This window comes from Heteronotia binoei, chromosome 13 (genome assembly GCF_032191835.1).
Source record: "Heteronotia binoei isolate CCM8104 ecotype False Entrance Well chromosome 13, APGP_CSIRO_Hbin_v1, whole genome shotgun sequence".
NCBI classification, from domain to species: domain Eukaryota; kingdom Metazoa; phylum Chordata; class Lepidosauria; order Squamata; family Gekkonidae; genus Heteronotia; species Heteronotia binoei.
This window is the reverse complement of record NC_083235.1, coordinates 14407011-14427663: the sequence shown is the minus strand read 5'-3', so window position 1 is coordinate 14427663 and position 20653 is coordinate 14407011. Positions and strand designations below refer to the sequence as shown.

General features: G+C 47.1%; 1 protein-coding gene across 2 annotated transcripts in view; it reads right to left on the bottom strand.

The window, feature by feature from the left end:
- Positions 1-20653, bottom strand: part of OTUD5 (OTU deubiquitinase 5) — a 74157-nt gene that overhangs the window by 44519 nt on the left and 8985 nt on the right. The window contains exon 2 of one of the 2 annotated variants that reach the window (XM_060252743.1): positions 12397-12490. In XM_060252743.1, coding sequence (XP_060108726.1) covers positions 12397-12490 — 94 coding nt within the window. The remainder of the gene's footprint in view (positions 1-12396; positions 12491-20653) is intronic. The other variant, XM_060252744.1, reaches the window with a different exon arrangement.

The following is a 20653-nucleotide window of genomic DNA, read 5'->3' as shown; positions in this document are numbered from 1 at the left end:
GTGGGGAATCAAACTCGGTTCTCCCAGATAAGAGTCCGCACACTGAACCACTACACCAAACTGGTCCCCACCAAAGCTCCAAAGTGGGGAGGGGCCAGCCAAAACAGACCCTCGCTTCCTCACAGCTCCCACTGGGCTAAGGGTTCTGAGAAGAATATAGTTCTGGCAGCATCTCTTTGCACGACAGATCATTTCCACAAAATGTAACGGTGACCATTGGATAAAATGGCTTTAACACCAAAAGAAGGATAAAACTAACCGATTGGGAACAGACATATTCACAGCCATCACAAGAAGCAGTAGTACATATTGGTACATTCTTTGTAACCCGTTCCCAGAGGTACCTGGTTGGCTATCGTTGGTAATGCAAACGCTAAACCGGGTGGATTTTGGGTTTGATGCAGCCAAACCTAATCTTTTTTTGGGGGGGGGGGTTGTATTTGTGTGTGTGCATATGTGCATACATGCCTGGAAGTTATGGTGACTTCTGGCTACCCCTACTGGGGCAAGGAGGACGTTCTGAGAAGTGGCTTGATGCAGCCTGCCTCTGTCTCCCGCTCCTGGTATTCCAAGGCCTCACTTCCATGTACTTGCCAGGGCTGGCCGTACTTAGCTTTTGAGATGCTATAAGATCAGGTTCGCCTGGGCAATCCAGGTCACAGCCAGCCAAACCTACTCTTGGCGCAGGCTGAACTTTCCCTTTAGTTGGGAAACGCGTCTGGCACTGGACCCAGCTTGCTCAAAAACACAACGGCTTTGCGAAAGCATGTACAGTGAGGCAGCAGGAAAGAATGTGTGTAGTAAGAATGGACACCATTGCCAAGGGTAGATCGCTTTCAGAACCACTGCAGCATTACAACTCTGTGAGCGTGGCCAAATCTATCACGGCCAACGCACAGGGGCTTTCCCCTCTGCATGCAACGTGCAGATTCAATCACAGTCTATTTTACAAGATGCGATTGATCTAGGCTCCCAAAATAAAGGCTCCAAAGGTGCAAAGTTCCTTCCTTTACGTGTTTGTTGTCTTGATATACCACGTTTCACAAACAAGCTTCATCCAAGAGCCATCCTGTGCCAAGCATGTCATTTCTATATGCTACTTCTAATCATGTTCCACAGACAAGCCAGATACAAACCAGAACACCCTTCATGCTCTCTCTCCCCGCTTTCTCCTTCTTTTCAAAGGGTGCATAATAAATCCATCTGGACCCAGGATGTTTAGAGTAACCTTGTGCTAACAGTGTAGAGTGCCTCTCCCCCATATTCACACAGCCAGGTCTTATCAGTTCCCAGAGAATGTGTGCGAAAGGGAGATGTTTTTATTAGCTGACATTTCTTAGTCATAAAGAGATACTAGTGAGTAGCCTTTGAATCCTCAACTCAATTTGCATCTTTATGTTATCCTTTTGAAGTTATCTGTAACCTTTCCTTTTGAAGCATACCTATAAGTTACTATGCAATGCTATGTATGTCATTACTTCCAAGGAGTCCGTCCTTGGGCAAGCTCTGGAGTTTTAACAGTAAAGCAACTTTTGATTAAAGAACAAAAGCTTGATTATTGCAAAATATCGATGCTTGACATCCTGTAAACTCACAACAATGACGTCAAACTAAGACATCTTCAGTTTCCAAAAGGCACAAGCTCATTGGGAGACTGGATCAACCACATCTTGTGAAACTGACTGTGACTGAATTTCCAGGGGAAACCTTTTGAATGGACCTTTTTCCATTCTCCATGGAATCTTCTTGAAAATTACTGTGGAATCCATCCCCTCATGAAATATACTTCCCGTGTATTTGGGATATCTTTATAAATTATTTGGACACTTTATTCTATTACTGTTGATTCATTTTGTGTTTGCACAGTGGTTTTGCTTTGATCTATTTACTGTGCAGTCCAGAGGTGTCAAACATCTGGCCTGGGGGCCGAATCAGGCCCCTGGAGGCTCCTATCAGCCCCCCCCCCCGAGCAACTGGCTGTCATCTGCTTCCTTCCCCCTATATCTTTCTTCCTTCTGCATCACAGCTTGCTTTGCGAGGCTTGGTCAATTGCACAGGAGCTACTAGAGCAAAATCTATTTTCTCCATTGGCTGAGGCTCCTCCCTTGGGGAGGAAGGAGGGAGGAATAGCTTGCTTTGCCAGGCTCTCTCAGTTGCACAGCAGAGCTACTGAGCCAAGCCTCTCTTCCTTCTATTGGCTGAGGCTGCCCTGCCCAGTCCCCTGAGGAAGGAAGGAAAGAGCCAGAGCTTCCTTTGCCCAGTTCCCGGGATCCCATGGGAGAAATAAAAAGAAAGCATTTTTAAAACCAATGAGTGCTAATGTTTTAAGCATGTTTTGAGTTTTTTAAAAAATTGTGTTTGTGTTCTTTATAAAATTTATCTCTCTGCTACCTAATCTCAAATAGGTACATACATGGCCCTGCCCAGCATGGCTCAGCCCAACAAGATCTCATTTATGTCAGATCCGGTCCTCATAACAAATGAGTCTGACACCCCTGGTGTAGCCACTTTGTTTCCTATCCTACCTCACAGGGCTGTTGGGAGGATAAAATGGAGGAGGAGGACGCAAGCTGCTTTGGGTCTCCATCGGGGAGAAAGGCAGCGCATAAATGAAGTAAATTAAAAGGATGAAATCGGGGCTTTTTTTGAGCAGGAACGCACAGGAACACAGTTCTGGCTGGCTTGGTGTCAGGGGGTGTGGCCTGATATGCAAATGAGTTCCTGCTGGGCTTTTTCTTGTAGAAGGAAACTCAATCCATTGTGTTTATCTCCCTGAAGGTTGCATGGCTAAATTCCTACCAGGATGAGTCTCATAAACTGGTTTTTGTTTGTTCTTACAGCTGCTCGGTCACTGATCTGCATCCCTGCTCTTCCGTCAGTTTGGAGAGGGTACTAAAAGGAACACGTTCCTGACGAGCTGTTCTAAGTCGTCCTCTCCCCAAGCTGCAGCATCACGGGACAATCTGCAGAGTCATGTTTTCTCCAAAGGGTCCACTGACTCAGCAACGTACAGTGTGATGAGACAAGCCCTTTACGTCTCTCGGGCCGTATCTCTGGGCGACAGCTTGACGCGGAAGAGAAACTGCAAGCCTCACATTGCCCCCTGCTGGTCATAGCTGAGAACAAGGAGGTGCTGAAGTGGAAAGCAACGGCTGTGTCCTTTCTGCTTTCGACCAAAGAAGCAAATGCCATAGGAGGAAAAAAAACGTCACAGGGCAGCCACCGATGGAGAAGTGGCAAGGCATTTAACATAGCAAGCCTCAACTGCTTTTTAAAAGGTCAAGGTAGTCCCCCTGTGCAAGCACCAGTCGTTTCCGACTCTGCGGCGACGTCGCATCACGACGTTTTCACGGCAGACTTTTGACGGGGTGGTTTGCCATTGTTCGATCCCTGGCGGTAGCTGGGTTTTCAGGTAGCCAGCTTGAGGTTGACTCAGCCTTCCAAGGACGGTCAAATGAGTCCCCAGCTTGCTGGGGGGAAAGTGTAGACGACTGGGGAAGGCAATGGCAAACCACCCCGTAAAAAGTCTGCCATGAAAATGTTGTGAAAGCAACGTCACCCCAGAGTCGGGAACGACTGGTGCTCCCACAGGGGACCTTTCCTTCCTTTTCCTTGCCATTGCCTTCCCCAGTCATCTACACAACCCCCCCCCCCCCCCCGCAAGCTTTTACACCTGTAAATTTAACCATATTAAGGTTTTAATTACGCTTCAAGCTGCTATTGGACTTCGGACGCATTATGAGAAGAGCCGCTGGAAAAGACAAATCCTGCTAGGACAAAGGTGAAGGCGGCAGGAAAGAGGAAGGCTAAAGATGAGATGGATGGGCTCTACCAGGGAAGTCACAGCCCTCAGTCCGCAGGACCTCAGCCAGGCTGCTAACAAGAGCTCATTCATTCATAGGACCGCCGTAAGCTGAAAGCAACCTGACAGCGCATAACGTGCAGGCGCGCAAACACACACACACACACAGAGCTTTAAGGAAGCCTTGAAATTTGAGAGAAGCAAAGACACTGGACTACCTCCCAAACTACCATTCCACCAGGATATGTGCCCCTCCTAAAAAGGTAGTTTGCCAAACAACCACTGTGACATGGGAAGAAAGCTCCTCTGGATTTGAGCAGTTCCCCACTCCAGGCCTTTACAACTTGAGGGCCATGACCAACGTTCCCTCTAAGCTGCAGATTCTTGTAAGCAAAAATTCTACTTTGTGAGCTACTGGCATTGAAGTTGTGAGCTCCTGCATAAACTAGTTTGCTCCAGAGCCATTTTTCCTGAGCTGAGACAGAAATGTGTGAGCTGGCGGCTAAAAAATTGTGAGCTAGCTCACACTAACTCAGCTTAGAGGGAACACTGGTCCTGACAATGCAGCTAACTAGCCGACAAGCTTCTCAACAATATGCGCAACGCCAAAACCAGGTGTTTTCACAGTCCTTTTCCTTGCCGAGGTCAACAAACTGAAACAATTTTCTCCTCGCTGTGTCTGGAGTCCAAAGCAGGCCCAACCTCTTCCAGGTACAGAGGAGGTTCTACTGAGAAGCCACACAAGCGGCAGGTGCCAAAACGGGCAGTTTTCCCACTTCCTGTAAGCGTGGCTGGGCGACTATCCTTTCCGGGAAGTGCGCTTCAGCTGCGAGGAAGGAGAGGGGGAACAGAAAGGATAATTTCCTCCCCACTGAGAGAGCTTCCCCTAGGCCATCACCCATCTGGGAGTTTCAAGTTTCGCCGGGCCAAAAGAGATCTGGCGAAGATGCACAGATCTCCTGCAAAAATGTCACATTGCAAGCAATGTTCCCTCTAAGCTGCAGAGTCCTGTGAGCAAAAATTCTACTTTGTGAGCTACTGGCATTAAAGCTGTGAGCTGCTGCATAAATGAGTGTGCTCTGGGGTCCTCCTTCCTGAGCTAAGACAAAAATCTGTGAGCTGGAAGCTAAAAATCTGTGCGCTAGCTCACACTAACTCAGCTTAGAGGGAACACTGATTGCAAGTATATGGAGTTAAGAAAGAGAGCCCTGCTTGATCAGACCAGCGGTCCATTCGTTCCAGCATCCTGTATGTCAGGGGTGGCCCAACGGTAGCTCTCCAGATGTTTTTTTTGCCTACAATTCCCATCAGCCCCAGCTAGCATGGCCAATGGCTGGGGCTGATGGGAGTTGTAGGCAAAAAAAATATCTGGAGAGCTACCGTTGGCCACCCCTGCTCTATGTGGCTGAGGACCTGCCTACCTTAGGGACTGTCTCTCCCCACGTGTTTCCCAGAGGGTACTTAGATCTGGAGTGCAAAACTCACTATCCACCCTCGGGCCGAGGGAGGCAAGATTGAAAACAACTAGGGAAAAAGCCTCTCAATCGTGGCTCCCAACTGGTGGAACCAACTGCCGCAGGAGGTCAGGGCCTTGCGGGATCTTGCCCATTTCCGCAAGGCCTGCAAGGCAACATTATTTCAGTTAGCTTTTAACTGAAACTGTCGATATATCAGCTTTAAAGGATGCATAAGAATACTGAACGCCATCTGTAAACCAAATGGTAGTTAGCACCAAACTGTTTTATACTGTTTAATTGTTTAATTAATGCTCAATGCAACTGTTTTATTGTGATCTTATCATATGCTGTGAGCCGCCCTAACCCTGCTTAGGTGGAGAGGGTGGAATATAAACCAAATAAATCAAATCAAATCTCATGCAGTGGCCAACGGCCTCCTCTGGAGGGTCAACAACAGGGCCTTCCCCTGACGTTGCCTCCTGGCTCTGGGATTCAGAGATTTAGTGTCCCTGAATGTGGAGGTTCCCCTCAGTCAACAAAGCAAGTCGCCACTGATAGATTCTGTCTATCTAACCCGCTTTTAAAGCTGTTTATTCCTGTGGCCATCGCTACATCCTCCAGCAGCAATTTCCACATTTTAATCACTCTCCCAGACTCTTCAGCCTTTCCTTACGGGGAAGATGCTCCGACCCTTTCATCATCTTGGTGGCCCTCTTCTGTACTTTTTTCAGGTCCGCAATGTCCTTTTGGAGATTCGGTGACAAGAGCTGTGCATGGTATTCCACATCAGGCTATAGAGCAGGGGTGGCCAAACTCGCTTAACGTAGAATAAATGTCAGATGTTTGAGAGCCACAAGACATGAATGTCGGAAGTGAGGGGAGGGAAGGAAGGAAGGAGGGGGGGAGGAAGGAGGGGGAGAGGAAGGGAAGGAGGAAGGGGGAGGGTAAGGTGCAAAAAAAGCAACATTAAATGCATTCTCCAAGCCTCTGGCTGGCTTGGCTTGGCGAAGTGATTTAAAGAGAGAAATGCCTCCTCCAAGCTGGCTGATGGGGTGGGGGCTTCACAAGCCACACTATATGTGTGAAAGAGCCACATGTGGCCAGGGCCGGCCCTGTCACTAGGCAAACCAGGCAACTGCCTAGGGCGCTGGCCTTCTGGGGGGTGCTGAATTAGGCACCTCCATGTGACTCTATGATGTTATCAGTGTGTTATCAGGGTTATGTTATCAGTGGCCAGAAGTCTGCCTTGCCTAGGGTGCCAGACAGTCTAGGGCCAGCCCCGCATGTGGCTCCTGAGCCGCACTTCGGCCATCCCTGCTATAGAGTTCGTTCTTGTTCACAGCAAAGCCTGGCCAGGAAAAGAGTTAACCCTTCAGTCCACACACAGTTCTTTTGCTCATCAAAACTGCCCTCCCCTGTGCTGTCGGCACTAGGAAGGCAAAAGGAGGGGTTTTCAAGAAGGGACCGCTTTTTTCTTCTTTTAAAAAACCTCTATCCCCTGCAGGAAAGGGTGCCAGGGACAGACACATTCGAAGACTAAAACCAAGCTGGGCTTGAAAGCTTAACGCGCTTCCCCTTCCCATATGGCACTGAATGAAATCGGGGCTACAAGTTCCTGCGGCTCGCCTGTTCCTGGAAAAGAGCTCTGTTTCTAGAAGAACCTGAACCAGGCCATCTCCCTCGAATTGCAGCACTTTAAGGAGTTAAAAGCAAGGTGAGAGCACCTTATAAGCCTGAATTTCGACAGAGGAATGGGAGGAACGAAACACACACTTAACAGGGAGCCCAAGAGAAGAAGACGACTGCAGGTTTATACCCTGCCCTTCTCTCTGAATCAGAGTCTCAGAGCGGCTTACAATCTCCTGCTTCATTTCTACAGGGGATGGGGAGCCAAGGGTTCACAAGAAAGGCAGGCTGCAAGGAAAGATTTGAAGGAAGGGAGAAGAGAGATCTTCCAGGGGGGAGTTCGAGAGAGGATATTACAGGGCGGAGGCTGGTTGAGCTGGAGGAGGGAAGCCCACAAGATACTGAAGGTTGGAGCTAGATGACATTTTTTTTTTTTGTCAATGGACTGAAATTTTCCTGCCTCTCAGCTCTCCTTGCAACCCGCTGATCTCCACAAAAGGCAGCTTCCTGGGGGGACGGAGGACCTTGAGAAAGAGTGTCACGGAGTCTGAAGGGAGAAGTCTGTGGAAATTGCCATTAGCTCCAGCCCTGAAGACAAAAGGTATGAGAAGGGTGAAGCCATCCTAGAGGGCCCTGAAGGGGAAGGAGGCTTGTGCTGGGCTGGGTCAGGAATGGGACAAAAAGCCAGTTTAGGGGTTTAAGGAATGAGTGGGGGGTGGGGTTGGATACAGCGATCCACAGCCACAAAGATCACACATCTTTCCTTGTTTCCCTTCCCCTGCAAAGTCGGCTCAGCCCCCGGAAAGTTGATTTCTGGGGATGGAGATCTACACTGACTGTACAAGTCAGGAGGTTGCACTGAGGAAGTGGGAAGGAGGGCAAACTCACCCCTCAAACCTGAGGGGAGTTGCTCTGATGGAAGAGGGGTGTCGTGGTAACATCACACCCTTCACCATCCCCACAGCAGCTTCCCCCATGACTTGGATGGAGGTTGGTCTGTTCAGGACTTGCAATACCAAGAATCATTTTCCCAGACTTGGAAAGGACTGCTGAAGGGAAGAGGGAACAAGACCCATACACCTGTCAGCATCTTCCGCTGACAGAGCCCAGCTCAGGGGTGGCCAAACTGCGGCTCGGGAGTCACATGTGGCTCTTTCACATATATTGTGTGCCTCTTCAAACCTCCACTGCCCTGTTGGCTGGCTTGCAGAAAGCATTTATCTCTTTAAATCTCTTCTCAAAGCCAAGCCAGCCGATGGCTTGGAAAATGCATTTAAAGTTGCTTTCTTTCCACAGCTCCCTCCCCCATCTATTTGCCTTCCTTCCTTCCTGTTCCTCTCAAACATCTGATGTTCATGTATTATGGCTCTCAAACATCTGACGTTTATTCTGTCATTTATTCTCTTACATTATTCTGACGTTTATTCTCTAACATTAAAGCAAGTCTGGCCACCCCTGGGCCAGCTCATGGCATGAATATGAGAGAAGGAAAGGATTTTATGTTAGCGGCAGAGTTCTGGAGAGAGGAGAGACAAGTGAGGTATTGCAAGGGCAAGGCAGTGCGGATATGGCTGCTGTGGTCTTTGTGGGATACGAAGAGAGCTTGAACTACAGTTTTAGCTGAAGGAATGGAGGGGACCCTGATATTTACGATGAGGAAAGATGCCACGCCTTGGAAACAGACTGAGAATGGGGAGCAACTGCGAACAAAAAATTAAAGGTCAAACTTATTGTTTGATCAAGAAAGCGAGCGGTACAATCCTTGTCGACATGGAAGCATCAGTGAGAGAACAGCTTCGGAGGGAAGATAAGAAGTGTAATCTTGCATGCATTTGCCCGAGATAGCAATGAGATACCCCAGCAGAAATGTCAGAGAGGCAGTTGAAGGTGTGTATGTCGGGGGAACCAGATGGAGCAGAATATAACCTTTTAAAACAGCAATTTTTTTTTAAAAAAACTGAGTGTCTCTGAGCTTCTGTGTCTCCCTGATTCAAAGCAAACTTCAGCTCAAAATGCACTGGGGCCCTCTCTCTCTCTCGGCCTGGCTTCGCGAACGAAGATTTAAGAAGAGTGCAATAGTCCACGTCTGCTGCAGGCTCGCTGGTGGCTGACAAGACCAATGCGGGACAGGCAGGTCCGGCCACAGTGGCTGCAGGGAAAAGTCTGATTTAGGATTGGTGCTGTAGCAGTGCGATTCTTCCTCAATCTCCTTTTGTCCTCAAGACCAGCTATGCGTGCGTTCTCAAAGGAAGAGACAGCCTGGTGGATGGTGTGTCTCCATGGTGTGTGTCTCCATGCTTTGTGATCTGAGGCTAGGTCAGACCACTGGTGATGGTTGAATAGTGGGGCCCACTATTTACAAAATACATCTAATCCTGTATTTTAGGGACTAATAGCACTTTTGCTGGGGAAAGTGAAAGGCAGCAGGAAAAGACAAAGGCCCAACATGAGATGTTACATGTTAAAAGGTAAATTAGTTGGATGGGGAAAACTTCTGAGAAAGAAATGCCCTCTTTTTGGCCCAGGCTCGTAACAATTCTGTCATTGGGTCTTAAATTGGTACCGTTTTGCATTCTAAACCACGGCCTACCAGCTCTGCTCACTGTACCCGCTTCGTCTGATGAAGTGTGCTTGGAGCGCACGAAAGCTTACGTTCTGAATAAAACTTTGTTGGTCTTAAATGCGCACTTGACTCCTACTTTGTTCTACTGCTTCAGACCAACACGGCTGCCCTCTTGGATCTACCAACATGAGATGCATTGACTCAGTCAAGGAAGCCAGGGTTTGCAAGACCTGAGCAAGGCTGTGAACAACTGGACATTTTGAAGGACAACCATTCATAGGGTTGTCAAAGTTGTAACACACAGTTTTGTTGACTGGGCAATAATCCTTCCTACGTGGTGCCACCTTTGTCTCCTTACCCAGTATTCACTTAACAGAACAGAGACGCTGTGTATGAATACGGTAACGAGGTCTTTAACTATTCTTCCCGGTCTAAAAAAAGCGTTCAGAAACTTTACTTGGTAAGGAACGCTGCAGGCAGGATACTGACTGGAATGGGCAGGAGGGACCACATCGCTCCAGTCTTGTTCCATCTCCTCTGCCCCCCCCCCGTTTGTTTCTGGGCTCAAATTCCTGGTTGATCTGGGGGCCAGAATGCTTGAACCACCCATGTGAACTTACTCGACTGCCGCAGTCACCTATGTGAGCAGAGAAGTATGGTAAAAAATCCAGAGGAATGAAATAAAATACATCTTCTCGAGGCCCTGCTCGTGCTCCTTCTGTCATCTGAGGCTAGTTGGATGACAACCTGAGAAAGGGCCTTCTTGGTCACACCCCCACACCCCTGCTCCCGATGAAGGGGAACCGTGGACTCTCAAAAGCTTATACCCCGAAAATCCTGTTGGTCTCTACAGTACAGGGTTGCCACTAAAATTTTATTTTTCATTTCCCTGACCAACATTTGTCAATTTCCCTGACCACCATTCAAATACAACCACAAGTTTAAAAATGAATAGGTCGTGTTGCATTAATGCAAAGCTTAATAAAATGTTCCACGCTACAACCACACAAGTCTCAACGGCTAAAAAAATCTGTCAAAGTGAGAGATTTAATATCAGTTTCTTTCAACATTAACTGCAGCAACATCTGTTTTGCAATTGCACCAAAAATACACCAAGATACAAACTTCAATTCAAGTAAACTCTGAATGCTAACAAGTAGGAACTTTCCCAAAGCTGGGAAAGTTTCACTTTCTGGAACCAGAATGAGCAGATCAGCAGCAAGAAAGGAGGTGGAGTTTCTGCAATCTAGAGAAGCAGACAACCCTCATTTGCAACCCTTGCACATGGGAGAAGTCAGGAAAGAGGGTGATAGAGCTGGTACTCTGTAAACTCCAGCAGGAAAAAGCAATCACATTTGCAAAATTTACTTTGCATGGTGCAGAGTAGAAAGTGCTAGTTGTTTGTGAAATCCAACAGTGGCAAAATTCATTTGCATCTCCATGCTGGGTTTCAGCAGGAGACAAAATGTCCATTCCATACACAAACATGACTCAAAAACTTCTTATTTTTTGTATGTGAGTTAAATGCAGTACTAGCAGGTAGGGATGACAACAGTTAAGACGTTCAAAGTTTGTATATTGCAAAACATTTAAACTAGCCTTGCTCTGCAAATGCTACAGGCAGACCTTGGAAATCAATATTAGGCTAGTTGCTGGGGGTGGAGCTGAGAAAAAGGTGGGAGCTGGGAAAGGGCATCCTTAAGTTTTACTTGTATTCTGTTACTTCTCTATTCCAGTTGCCACAAAAACATATCATGCTCTTGCAGCAGCAGGTCAAAAATCCACTGCTTGAATATATTTTAATCACCATTTCCCTGACTTCCCCTGACCAATTTCCATTCCCCTGACTTTCCAGAAAGTGGCAACCCTGAAGTACGACTGGACTTGAATCCAGTTGTTCTACGGCACATCAACACGGATACCTCTGAAACCAGACCTATATAACACTTTCCACGGAGACATTTCATCTGGCCCCCTTCTACTTTTTTTTTTTTTGCTTCATCTAGCATTAGTTATGCCATTAAAGGTATTTTGATGTGATTCGATGCATCTAGGCATTCCCTCAACGATTCCCACCGTTATCAGTCTTTCAAAACTGTATTGTAATTTTTGGTTTTAATTGTTTTTACGAAGCTTTATTCCAGCTGTTAGTTGCCATGACGGCCCTGACGAAGCAGACAGGCAAGGTAACAAAGGCTGTAAATCAGTCAAACAAGCGACACAGGCAGTTTTTAGAGGGCCAAGTTTAAAATGCTTATATCCACCATCACCACCACCTATGCCTCTCCAATTACCCTCCACTTCACGTGGCCCTTCTGGCTCCACGTGGTCACCAGCATTCCCTTTGTTTTCCCCCATCCTGGTGGGCCGAACGCAAAAGATCTAAGATTCCATTCCAAGCGGCTGCCCCAAACCCAGGTTTGGCCAACAAAGAAGAAGAAGATGATGATATTGGATTTATATCCCGCCCTGAATCTCAGAGCAGTCACCATCTCCTTTATCTTCTTCCCCCACAACAGACACCCTGTGAGGTAGGTGGAGCTGAGAGAGCTCTTATAGCAACTGCCCTTTCAAGGACAACTGCTACAAAAGCTATGGCTAACCCAAGGCCATTCCAGCAGCTGCAAGTGGAGGAGTGGGAATCAAACCTGGTTCTCCCAGATAAGAGTCCGCGCACTTCACCACTACACCAAACTGGCATAACCAAAGGGTATGCCATCCCCATAGATACAGGAGGATGAAGAGATTTTCTGCACGTGCCCCATGCAGGTGTCCTAGTCCCAATGCTAAATGCAACTGCCCAATCAATGATCAAACCCTGAAATCCAATGCTGATTTGCATAGGAGGGCTTTGGAGAGACTGGGATGGGGGGTGCCATTCAGCTCCGGAGCTGCCTGCTGCAGCCCAACCTCTGAAAAGGGAAGAGCGGCCAGGAAGCAGGACTTACCCACAGCCCGGAACAAGCAGGCCCCGTCTTCCTTCATCTGCTTTATGATGAACCCTTTCTTCTCTCTCAGCGCCTTCTCGAACCTGTTTTCCTGCTGGGGACAGGAGGGGCAGATGTCAGCAAGTTAGACGGCATCCCCGTTCCCGAGCCAGGGAACCCCCCCTGTCTTTCTCTTCAGAGTACAGCTTGGGAAAAAACCACACTGGAGGAGAAAGTGGTTTCCCTACGCAGACAACTCTGCTGCTCCTAGAGGCTGAGACATCAAGAAATCACGGGTATTGTTGCCCCAAATCGACCTGGATACATTCCCAGCAATGTTCCAATGATGGCAGTTATCGCAGGGGATGACTGTGAACTAAAGAAGCCGCTTTACACCAAACCAGGCCACTGGCCTATCTATTAATACTGAAAGAGATTCCATCGGGTCTGACGTGGGTGTCAAACGGGTGGCCCAAGGGCCGAATCAGGCTCCCATCAAGCCCACAAGCAACTCACTGTCATCTGCTTCCTTCTCTCTCTCTTGCTCCCTTCCGCACCACAGCTTCCTTTTCCAGGCTCACTCAATTGCACAGGAGCTACAGACCAAAACCTCTATTTTCTCCATTGGCTGACTAACACATGAAGCAACTTACGTACAAAAGCTTGCAATGCTCAGCCATTTCATATTTTCCCCAGGGTCTTAGGCTCAAAGCATTGGCCATGAACAACACCTGAACAGCATAATCAAGATTGCTTACTCGATATTTTATTGTATGCATGTAAGTATTTATGCTTGTTTACAACCTGATTCCATAAGTTGAATTAATTGTATATGAATATTAATATTGATATTAACTTGTATATATATATTTTTAAATTCAATAAAAAATATAAAGAGAAAGATTGCTACAGCACAGACATTGCCTCCAGATTTTGATGCAATTATTTAGAGCAAGAGGTGTCAGTTATCAGAAACTTAGATAAACAAAACATTGCAAGAGTGCTAATCTTTTAAGCATATTTTATTTTATGGGTTTAAATTTTTTTAATTGTGTTTGTCTGTGTCCTTTAAAAATTTTATATCTCTGCTACCTGGCATTACATTTTATGACACATGTGGCCTGGCCCAACAAGGGCTCATTTATGTTGGATCTAGCCCTCATAACAAATGAGGCTCATTTATGTTGGATCTAGCCCTCATAACAAATGAGGCTCATTTATGTTGGATCTAGCCCTCATAACAAATGAGGCTCATTTATGTTGGATCTAGCCCTCATAACAAATCAGCTTGACACACCTGGTCTAAGACATTTTTCATACCTCCTACTATCTGACTCTTTTAATTGGAGATGTTGAGGATTGAACCTGGGACCTTTTGCACGCCGAGCAACTGAGCCACAGCCCCTCCCCTTAGGGCAGTTGTTCGACTCCTATGTCTTTCCTGGGAAAGGGCTATAGTGCTTCTATGACCACATGGAGAATGCTGCAGACAACCTGGCACAGAAAATGAAATGAAGGAACTGATGCAGGGCCGAACCAATCTCTGCCTCTCACATTGGAGAGTGCATGCACAACACCTGCAAAGAGCCCAAGCCCTTCGAGACATAACAGCACAGCAACATACATGCTTTCCCCTTGCTTTGTATCCAGGTATCTTGCATATATTCTCCCATCTCAGAGCTCCTTTGCAGAAGTCCACGTTCGATTTTGCAACTCTAACACAGAGGGCCGGGAGCAGAGCAGTGTTCCCTCCAAGCTGAGTTAGTGTGAGCTAGCTCCCAGTTTAGCCCCCAGCTTACACATATTTGTCTTAGCTCAGGGAAACTGGCCCCAGAGCAAACAATGGCAGCAGCTCATGAAGTACAATTTTTGCTCACAAAACTCCACAGCTTAGAGGGAGCACTGGCTGAGAGTCTGCTTCTTAAAACAGAAATAAATCCTCTCCTGTGTACATGGCTTCACACAGGTAGCTGGTAGTAGTTCTTGTTTTTTGCTGTCAAATCAAAGTGGACTTACGGCCACCCTGTAGGGTTATCAGGGCAAGAGATGTTCAGAGTTGGTTTGCTGTTGCCTGCCTCCACGACATGACTCTAGTATTCCTTTGAACAGGGGTGTCAAACATGCAATTCACGGCCCAAATCAGACCCCTGGAGGGCTCCTATCAGGCCCCCGAGCAACCGGCTGTCATCTGCTTCTTTCTCCCTACATCTTGCTTCCTCCTGTATAACAGCTTGCTTTGCAAGGCTTGCTGAATTGCACAGGAGCTACGGAGAAAAATCACTATTTTCTCCATTGGCTGAGGCTCCTCCCTTGGGGAAGAGGGGAGGAATAGCTTGCTTTGCCAGGCTCTCTCAATTGCACAGCAGAACTACTGAGCCAAGCCTGTCTTCCTTCTATTGACTGAGGCTCCTCCCCACCCCCAGTCCCTGGGGAAGGAAGGAAAGAGCCAGAGCTTCATTTGCCCAGTTCCCTGGATCTCATGGGAGAAATACAAAGAAAACACCTTTAAGACCAATGAGTGCTAATGTTTTAAGCATGTTTTAAGCTTTTAAAAAATATATATTTGTGTTTGTGTTCAGTATAAAATTCATATCTCTGCTACCTAATTTTAAATAGGTACACACATGGCCCAGCCCGATATGGCTTGGCCCAACCAGACATGACCTGGCCCAACAAGGCCTCTTTTATGTCAGATCTGGCCCTCATAACAAATGAGTTTGACACCCCTGCATTAGAAGTTTCCCATCCAAATAGCACCCAGAGCTGACCCTGCTTAGCTTCTGAGATCCGACGAAATCAGGCTAACTTGAGCTAACTAGATCAGGGTAGTCTGCAACAGTAGAACAGAATTGCGAGTCCAGGAGCTTCTTCAAGACCAACATTTTCCAGAATATAAGCTTTGTGATTCAGAGCTCACTGAAGTTTCTAAAAAAAAAAAGAAGCCTCCACCCAGGTTTATTTTTTGTTCGTCTTTAAGGTGCTGATGGACTCAAATTTTGTACTCCTGTGTATGGTTTCGCTTGAAACGGCAGAATGAGCCCACCGGATTTCCAGTGTCCAAGCAAATCTGGCTGAGGACATCATGATCAACACCATGAAAGCAAGCATCCAGCCTGAAATTCTACAGGGCAGAGCCTCCGTCAAGAGGTATTCCTGAAGCAGGAACTTCTTAATTCCAGTGTTCAGGGAGAGATGTCCTAACAGCCTATCTTTCAAGGCCTATCAAAGATCACCTTTAGTGGACAAACTCAGAGCTTGACAGAAAGCACTCAGAATACCACTACTTGAGACTTCTCTGTAACTTTAATGGCTGTGCTGCCATCTTCTGGTGGCTGAGACAATGTGCAAGTTGGCAAAGACTCCCAGTTAGGTTTGAGGTCCAGTGGCAGGCACCTTACAGACCAGGGGGTGGCCAAACTGTAGCTTGGGAGTCACATGTGGCTCTTTCGCAGATATTGTTTGGCTTTCGAAGCCCCTCCATTGCCCTGTTTGGAAAAGGCATTTCTCTCTTTAAATTGCTTCTCCAAGCCAGCCAACAGCTTGGAGAATGCATTTAAAGAGGGAGGAAGGGAAAGCAACCAACCTCAAATGGATTCCTTTTACCTCTACCTCCCTCATCTATTTGCCTTCCTTCCCTCAAACATCTGATGTTTATTCTATGTTTACGTCAAGCAAATTTGGCCACCCATGTTACAGACAGTCCCTTGGACTGCAAGAAGATCCAATCAGTCTGTCCTAAGGGAAATCAACCCTAACTGTTCCCTGGAAGGTCAGATGCTGAAGCTGAAGCTCAAATACTTTGGCCACCAAATGAAAAGGGAGCACTTCCTAGAGAAGACTCTGATGCTGGGAAAGACAGAAGGCAAAAGAAGAAAGGGACGGCAAAAGATGAGATGGCTGGACAGCGTCACTGATGCTAACCAACGCAAATTTGAGCAGACTTCAGAGGATGCGGGACGACAGGAGGGCCTGGCATGACTTGGTCCATGGGGTCGCAAAGAGTCGACTGTGCGACTGCACAACAAAAAAAGTTACAGACCAACAAGAGTTTCAGGGTATAAGCTTTTCAGACTCAAATCTAACTGTTCCCCTGCAGACTCGCATGGCCACCCTTCTGACACTTTCTCCCTGTTATGCCCTTTAGCACTTCCTATAATTTCCTGCCCAATACCGGTTTCTAATACTTCTGTATTTGGATTTGTGTTAATTAGCCTTTGGCAAGATAAAAACTGGTCTTCTACCAACATGTTTTTAAGTGCAACCTGCTAGGGCAAACTTTGGGTCAGGTGAGAACCAGCTTCTCGACAAGAACTCAAAACTTTGAAATTGGGAATTTAAGTCACTGTGCCCCAACATCTGTGAAGCTACCACATAACTGGAAGAGCTGTCTAGTCGCATTGCGAGGAACGTACATATCCAATAGAAAAGAACCGATCTTTGCATTTAATAGAATTCTCTGAATAAAGCTGTTTTATTTTATGTGTCATATCCACATGTGGCTCTTTCACACACATTGTGTGGCTCTTGAAGCCCCCACCACTCCGTCAACTGGCTTGAAGAAGGCATTTTTTTAAAATCACTTCTCCAAGCCAGGCCAGCCGGTGGCTTGGAGAATGCATTAAAAGTTAAAGTTGCTTTCTTTCCACCTCTCCCCACATCTTCCTTCCTTCCCACCCTCAAACTTCTGACATTTTATTGTACATGGCTCTTACGCTAAGCAAGTTTGGCCACCCCTGTAATGGTGCTATCGGCAACTTTAAGCTAATGAACCTTTCCCTCCCAGTACATTTCAGGGGTCAAACCAGCCTCTTCTGAAATACTCAATTAGGGGGTTTTTTTGAGGGGGGATGAAGAAATCAAGGGGGAGACATACCTGGAGGCCATGGGAAAAGGCCGAAACCTATGGCGGATGACTTGGCACTACTTTATAGTTGAAGTCCCATCTGGGTTTTTCTAACCATGCTTCTATGACAGATCATGAAGGTAATCGGAACCCCACCAAACCATTTCACAACGACTGCACTGATGGTACATAACAATCTTGCTGCTCACACAGGAGTCAGTTTACTGGAAGCTGTGGCTCAACAGGCTGCCATCAGACTGTGCGTTACACCCCCCTTCCCCCAAAATACCAAGCGCATGAGCCACGGGGTTCTCAGAACAGCGTTAGAAGTCATAATTCTATTAGAGGGACACGGCTGTGAAATGCAAGTGTCAGGAGCCCTACAGCTAGGGCAAGATAGAACTGGGCAGAACCTCTGAAGAGGCAGAAAGCTGCCAATACACACCAACAACATCTCCGAGCTGAACTTCTAGTGACTTGGCAGAAATGCGGACCAGCCTACTTTCTAGAGGTGAAGAGGTCTTCTGCTGGCAACACAGCAGCGTTCTTAATGGTGCGTTTCTTTAAACTATTTATATCCTATGCAGACAGATCCAAGCGGCCAGCCGTGTTGGTTTGAAGCGGTAGAACAAAGCAGGAGTCGAGTGCACCTTTAAGACCTGATTCCTCATCTGAAGAAGTGTGCTTGGAGCACACGGAAGCTTAACGTTCTGAATAAAACTTGGTTGGCCTTAAAGGTTATACTTGACTCCTACTTTGTTCTGTTCATATCCTTTTTTTAAAAAATCCAAACCAGCTTAAGAGTATTAAAAAAAACCCCTAGAAAGCAGCATTACTGCACAACAGGGGTGGAATGCTAGCAGGAGCTCCTTTGCATATTCGGCCACACCGCCCTGATGGTAGGCCAATCCTCTAAGAGCTTACAAAGCTCTTTTTTTGTAAGCTCTTGGAGGATTGGCTACATCGGGGGGGGTGTGGCCGAATATGCAAAGGAGCTCCTGCTAGAATCCCACCCCTGCCTCACAATAAGCCCCAAGAGACAGCAAAGCCAACAAATCCGCTCTCCATCAGCTTCACTGGATGTCCTCAGGTTCTAGTAGGTTGAGGTCAGCAACGGTTTACATCTGGCACTCCCACTTTTGCTTCTCTCCGCCCCCGCCCCCGGGGCTAGCAGCACCACCTGGATCTGATGTCAACTGGTTCTTGGGGAACTGAACTGTTTTTACTGTTGTTCTATTTGGGTTTTGTCTGTTTCTTTGGAATTCAAACTGCTGTGAACTGCCCTGAGCCCAGCTATTGGGAAGGGTGGTCAAAAATTTAATTAAACAAATAAAAGACGACGATATTGGATTTATATTTCACCCTACACTCTGAGAGTCTCGGAGTGGTCACAATCCCTTTTTACCTTCCCTCCCCTCAAACAAACGCCCTATGAGGTAGGTGGGGCTGAGAGAGCTCAGACAGAAGCTGCCCTTTCAAAGACAACTCTTGCGAGAGCTATGGCTGACTCAAGGCTATTCCAGCAGCTGCAAGCGGAGGAGTGGGGAATCAAACCCGGTTCTCCCAGATAAGAGCCAGCGCACTTCACCACTACATCAAACTGGCTCTCAAAAATAGCATTTGGGGAGACAGAGAAAAATTGTCAACTCATTTTATAACCTCTATCATTTTCCCCCTTAGTTGTCTCTTTTCTAAACTGAAGAGTCCCAGACTCTTCAGCCTTTCCTCACAGGCAAAGTGCTCCAACTTGTACAATATATAATAAGGAAACCTCCTCCACTAAGCGCGCAGCTTCAGGAGGGACACACATGGAACAGTGAGGGAGATAGGGGACACCTACTTGCCTAGCCAGCCAGATCAGCTGAGTCAACCTGGCAATCAATGGGGTGACAGATGTCGCAGTCAGATAGCCCTCACATCCAAATAATAAGACTGCAGATTTATACCCCGCCTTTCTCTCTGAATCAGACTCAGAGTGGCTTACAATCTCCTTCCCCTTCCTCCCCCACAACAGACACCCTGTGAGGTGGGTGGGGCTGAGAGGGCTCTCACAGCAGCTGCCCTTTCAAGGACAACTTCTGCCAGAGCTATGGCTGACCCGAGGCCATTCCAGCAGGCGCAAGTGGAGGAGTGGGGAATCAGACCCGGTTCTCCCAGATAAGAGTCCACACACTTAACCACTACACCAAACTGGCTCTCGAGTGAGAGAGAAAGAGAAGGCACCTATTTTGTGCTCGTGTGTTACTATTGGCTGGGTGCAGGGTCAGTTTTAGACACAGTTCTGACTTTCAGAATGGCGTCTGCTCGTTTACACTCAGGGTGCCTCTACCCACCCATCAATATAAGATATTCATGGCATCACAGAGCACAGCTGCTCCAGATTTCTGCCAGGTGCAGCTAAACAGATGCGACACTCTTCTCTCCCTAGTAGAAAGAATATGAGGGAAACCTCACAGAGCCAGAAGTACTCTGAAGGGGAGTAAAACAAAAAAGATGCTTTCATTCCTGCTGCAAATCTTTTCCAGACCTGATCGCCTCCTCTTCTTGTCTCTTCAGTTGCCACTCCACCCTCACTGACCTTATCTAGATCTTCCTTATTTATTTTATTTATTTGGTAAATTTTTATTCTGCCCTTTCCCAAACGGGCTCAGGGTGGATTACAACCAAGTAAAACCAGTCTGGAGAAGAACCTTGAGAGTCCCTTGGACTGCAAGAAGATCCAATCAGTCAGCCCTAAGGGAAAACAACCCAGACTGTTCCCTGGAAGGTCAGATGCTGAAGCTGAAGCTCAAATACTTTGGCCATCAAATGAGAAGGGAGCATTCAATGGACAAGGTCCTGATGCTGGGAAAGACAGAAGGCAAAAGAAGAAGGGGATGGCAAAAGAGGAGATGGATGAACAGCGTTACTGATGTAACAAAGATGAATTTGAGCAGACTTCGGAGGATGGTGGAAGACAGGAGGGCCTGGCATGACTTTGTCCATGGGGTCGCTAAGTGTAGGACTCGACTGTACAACCACAAAACCAGTCAAATATAATAAAACCAATAAAATACAATTAAAAACAAAGCAACATAGTACTATATAACAGAGGCCGACGGGATCATAGTGCAGGTTAGAATATAATCAATGGCCCAGATATAATAATTTAGATGATGGATCAATGTGGGGGAGGATAACAGTATAGGCAATAAGGAAAAGGACACCTCCTTGCCTCAACCATAGGCCTGGCGGAACAGCTCCGTCTTACAGGCCCCGTGGAAAGCTAACAAATCTGGTAGGGCCTGTATCTCGGTGGGGAGCTGATTCCACCACGTTGGGGCCAGAGCTGAAAAGGCCCTGGCCCTGGTCAAGGCAAGACAGACGTCCTTTGCGTCACAGATGGCTGGAAGATGTTGGTTTTGGAAAGGGGAGAAGTGCTATTCCTTTACCAAA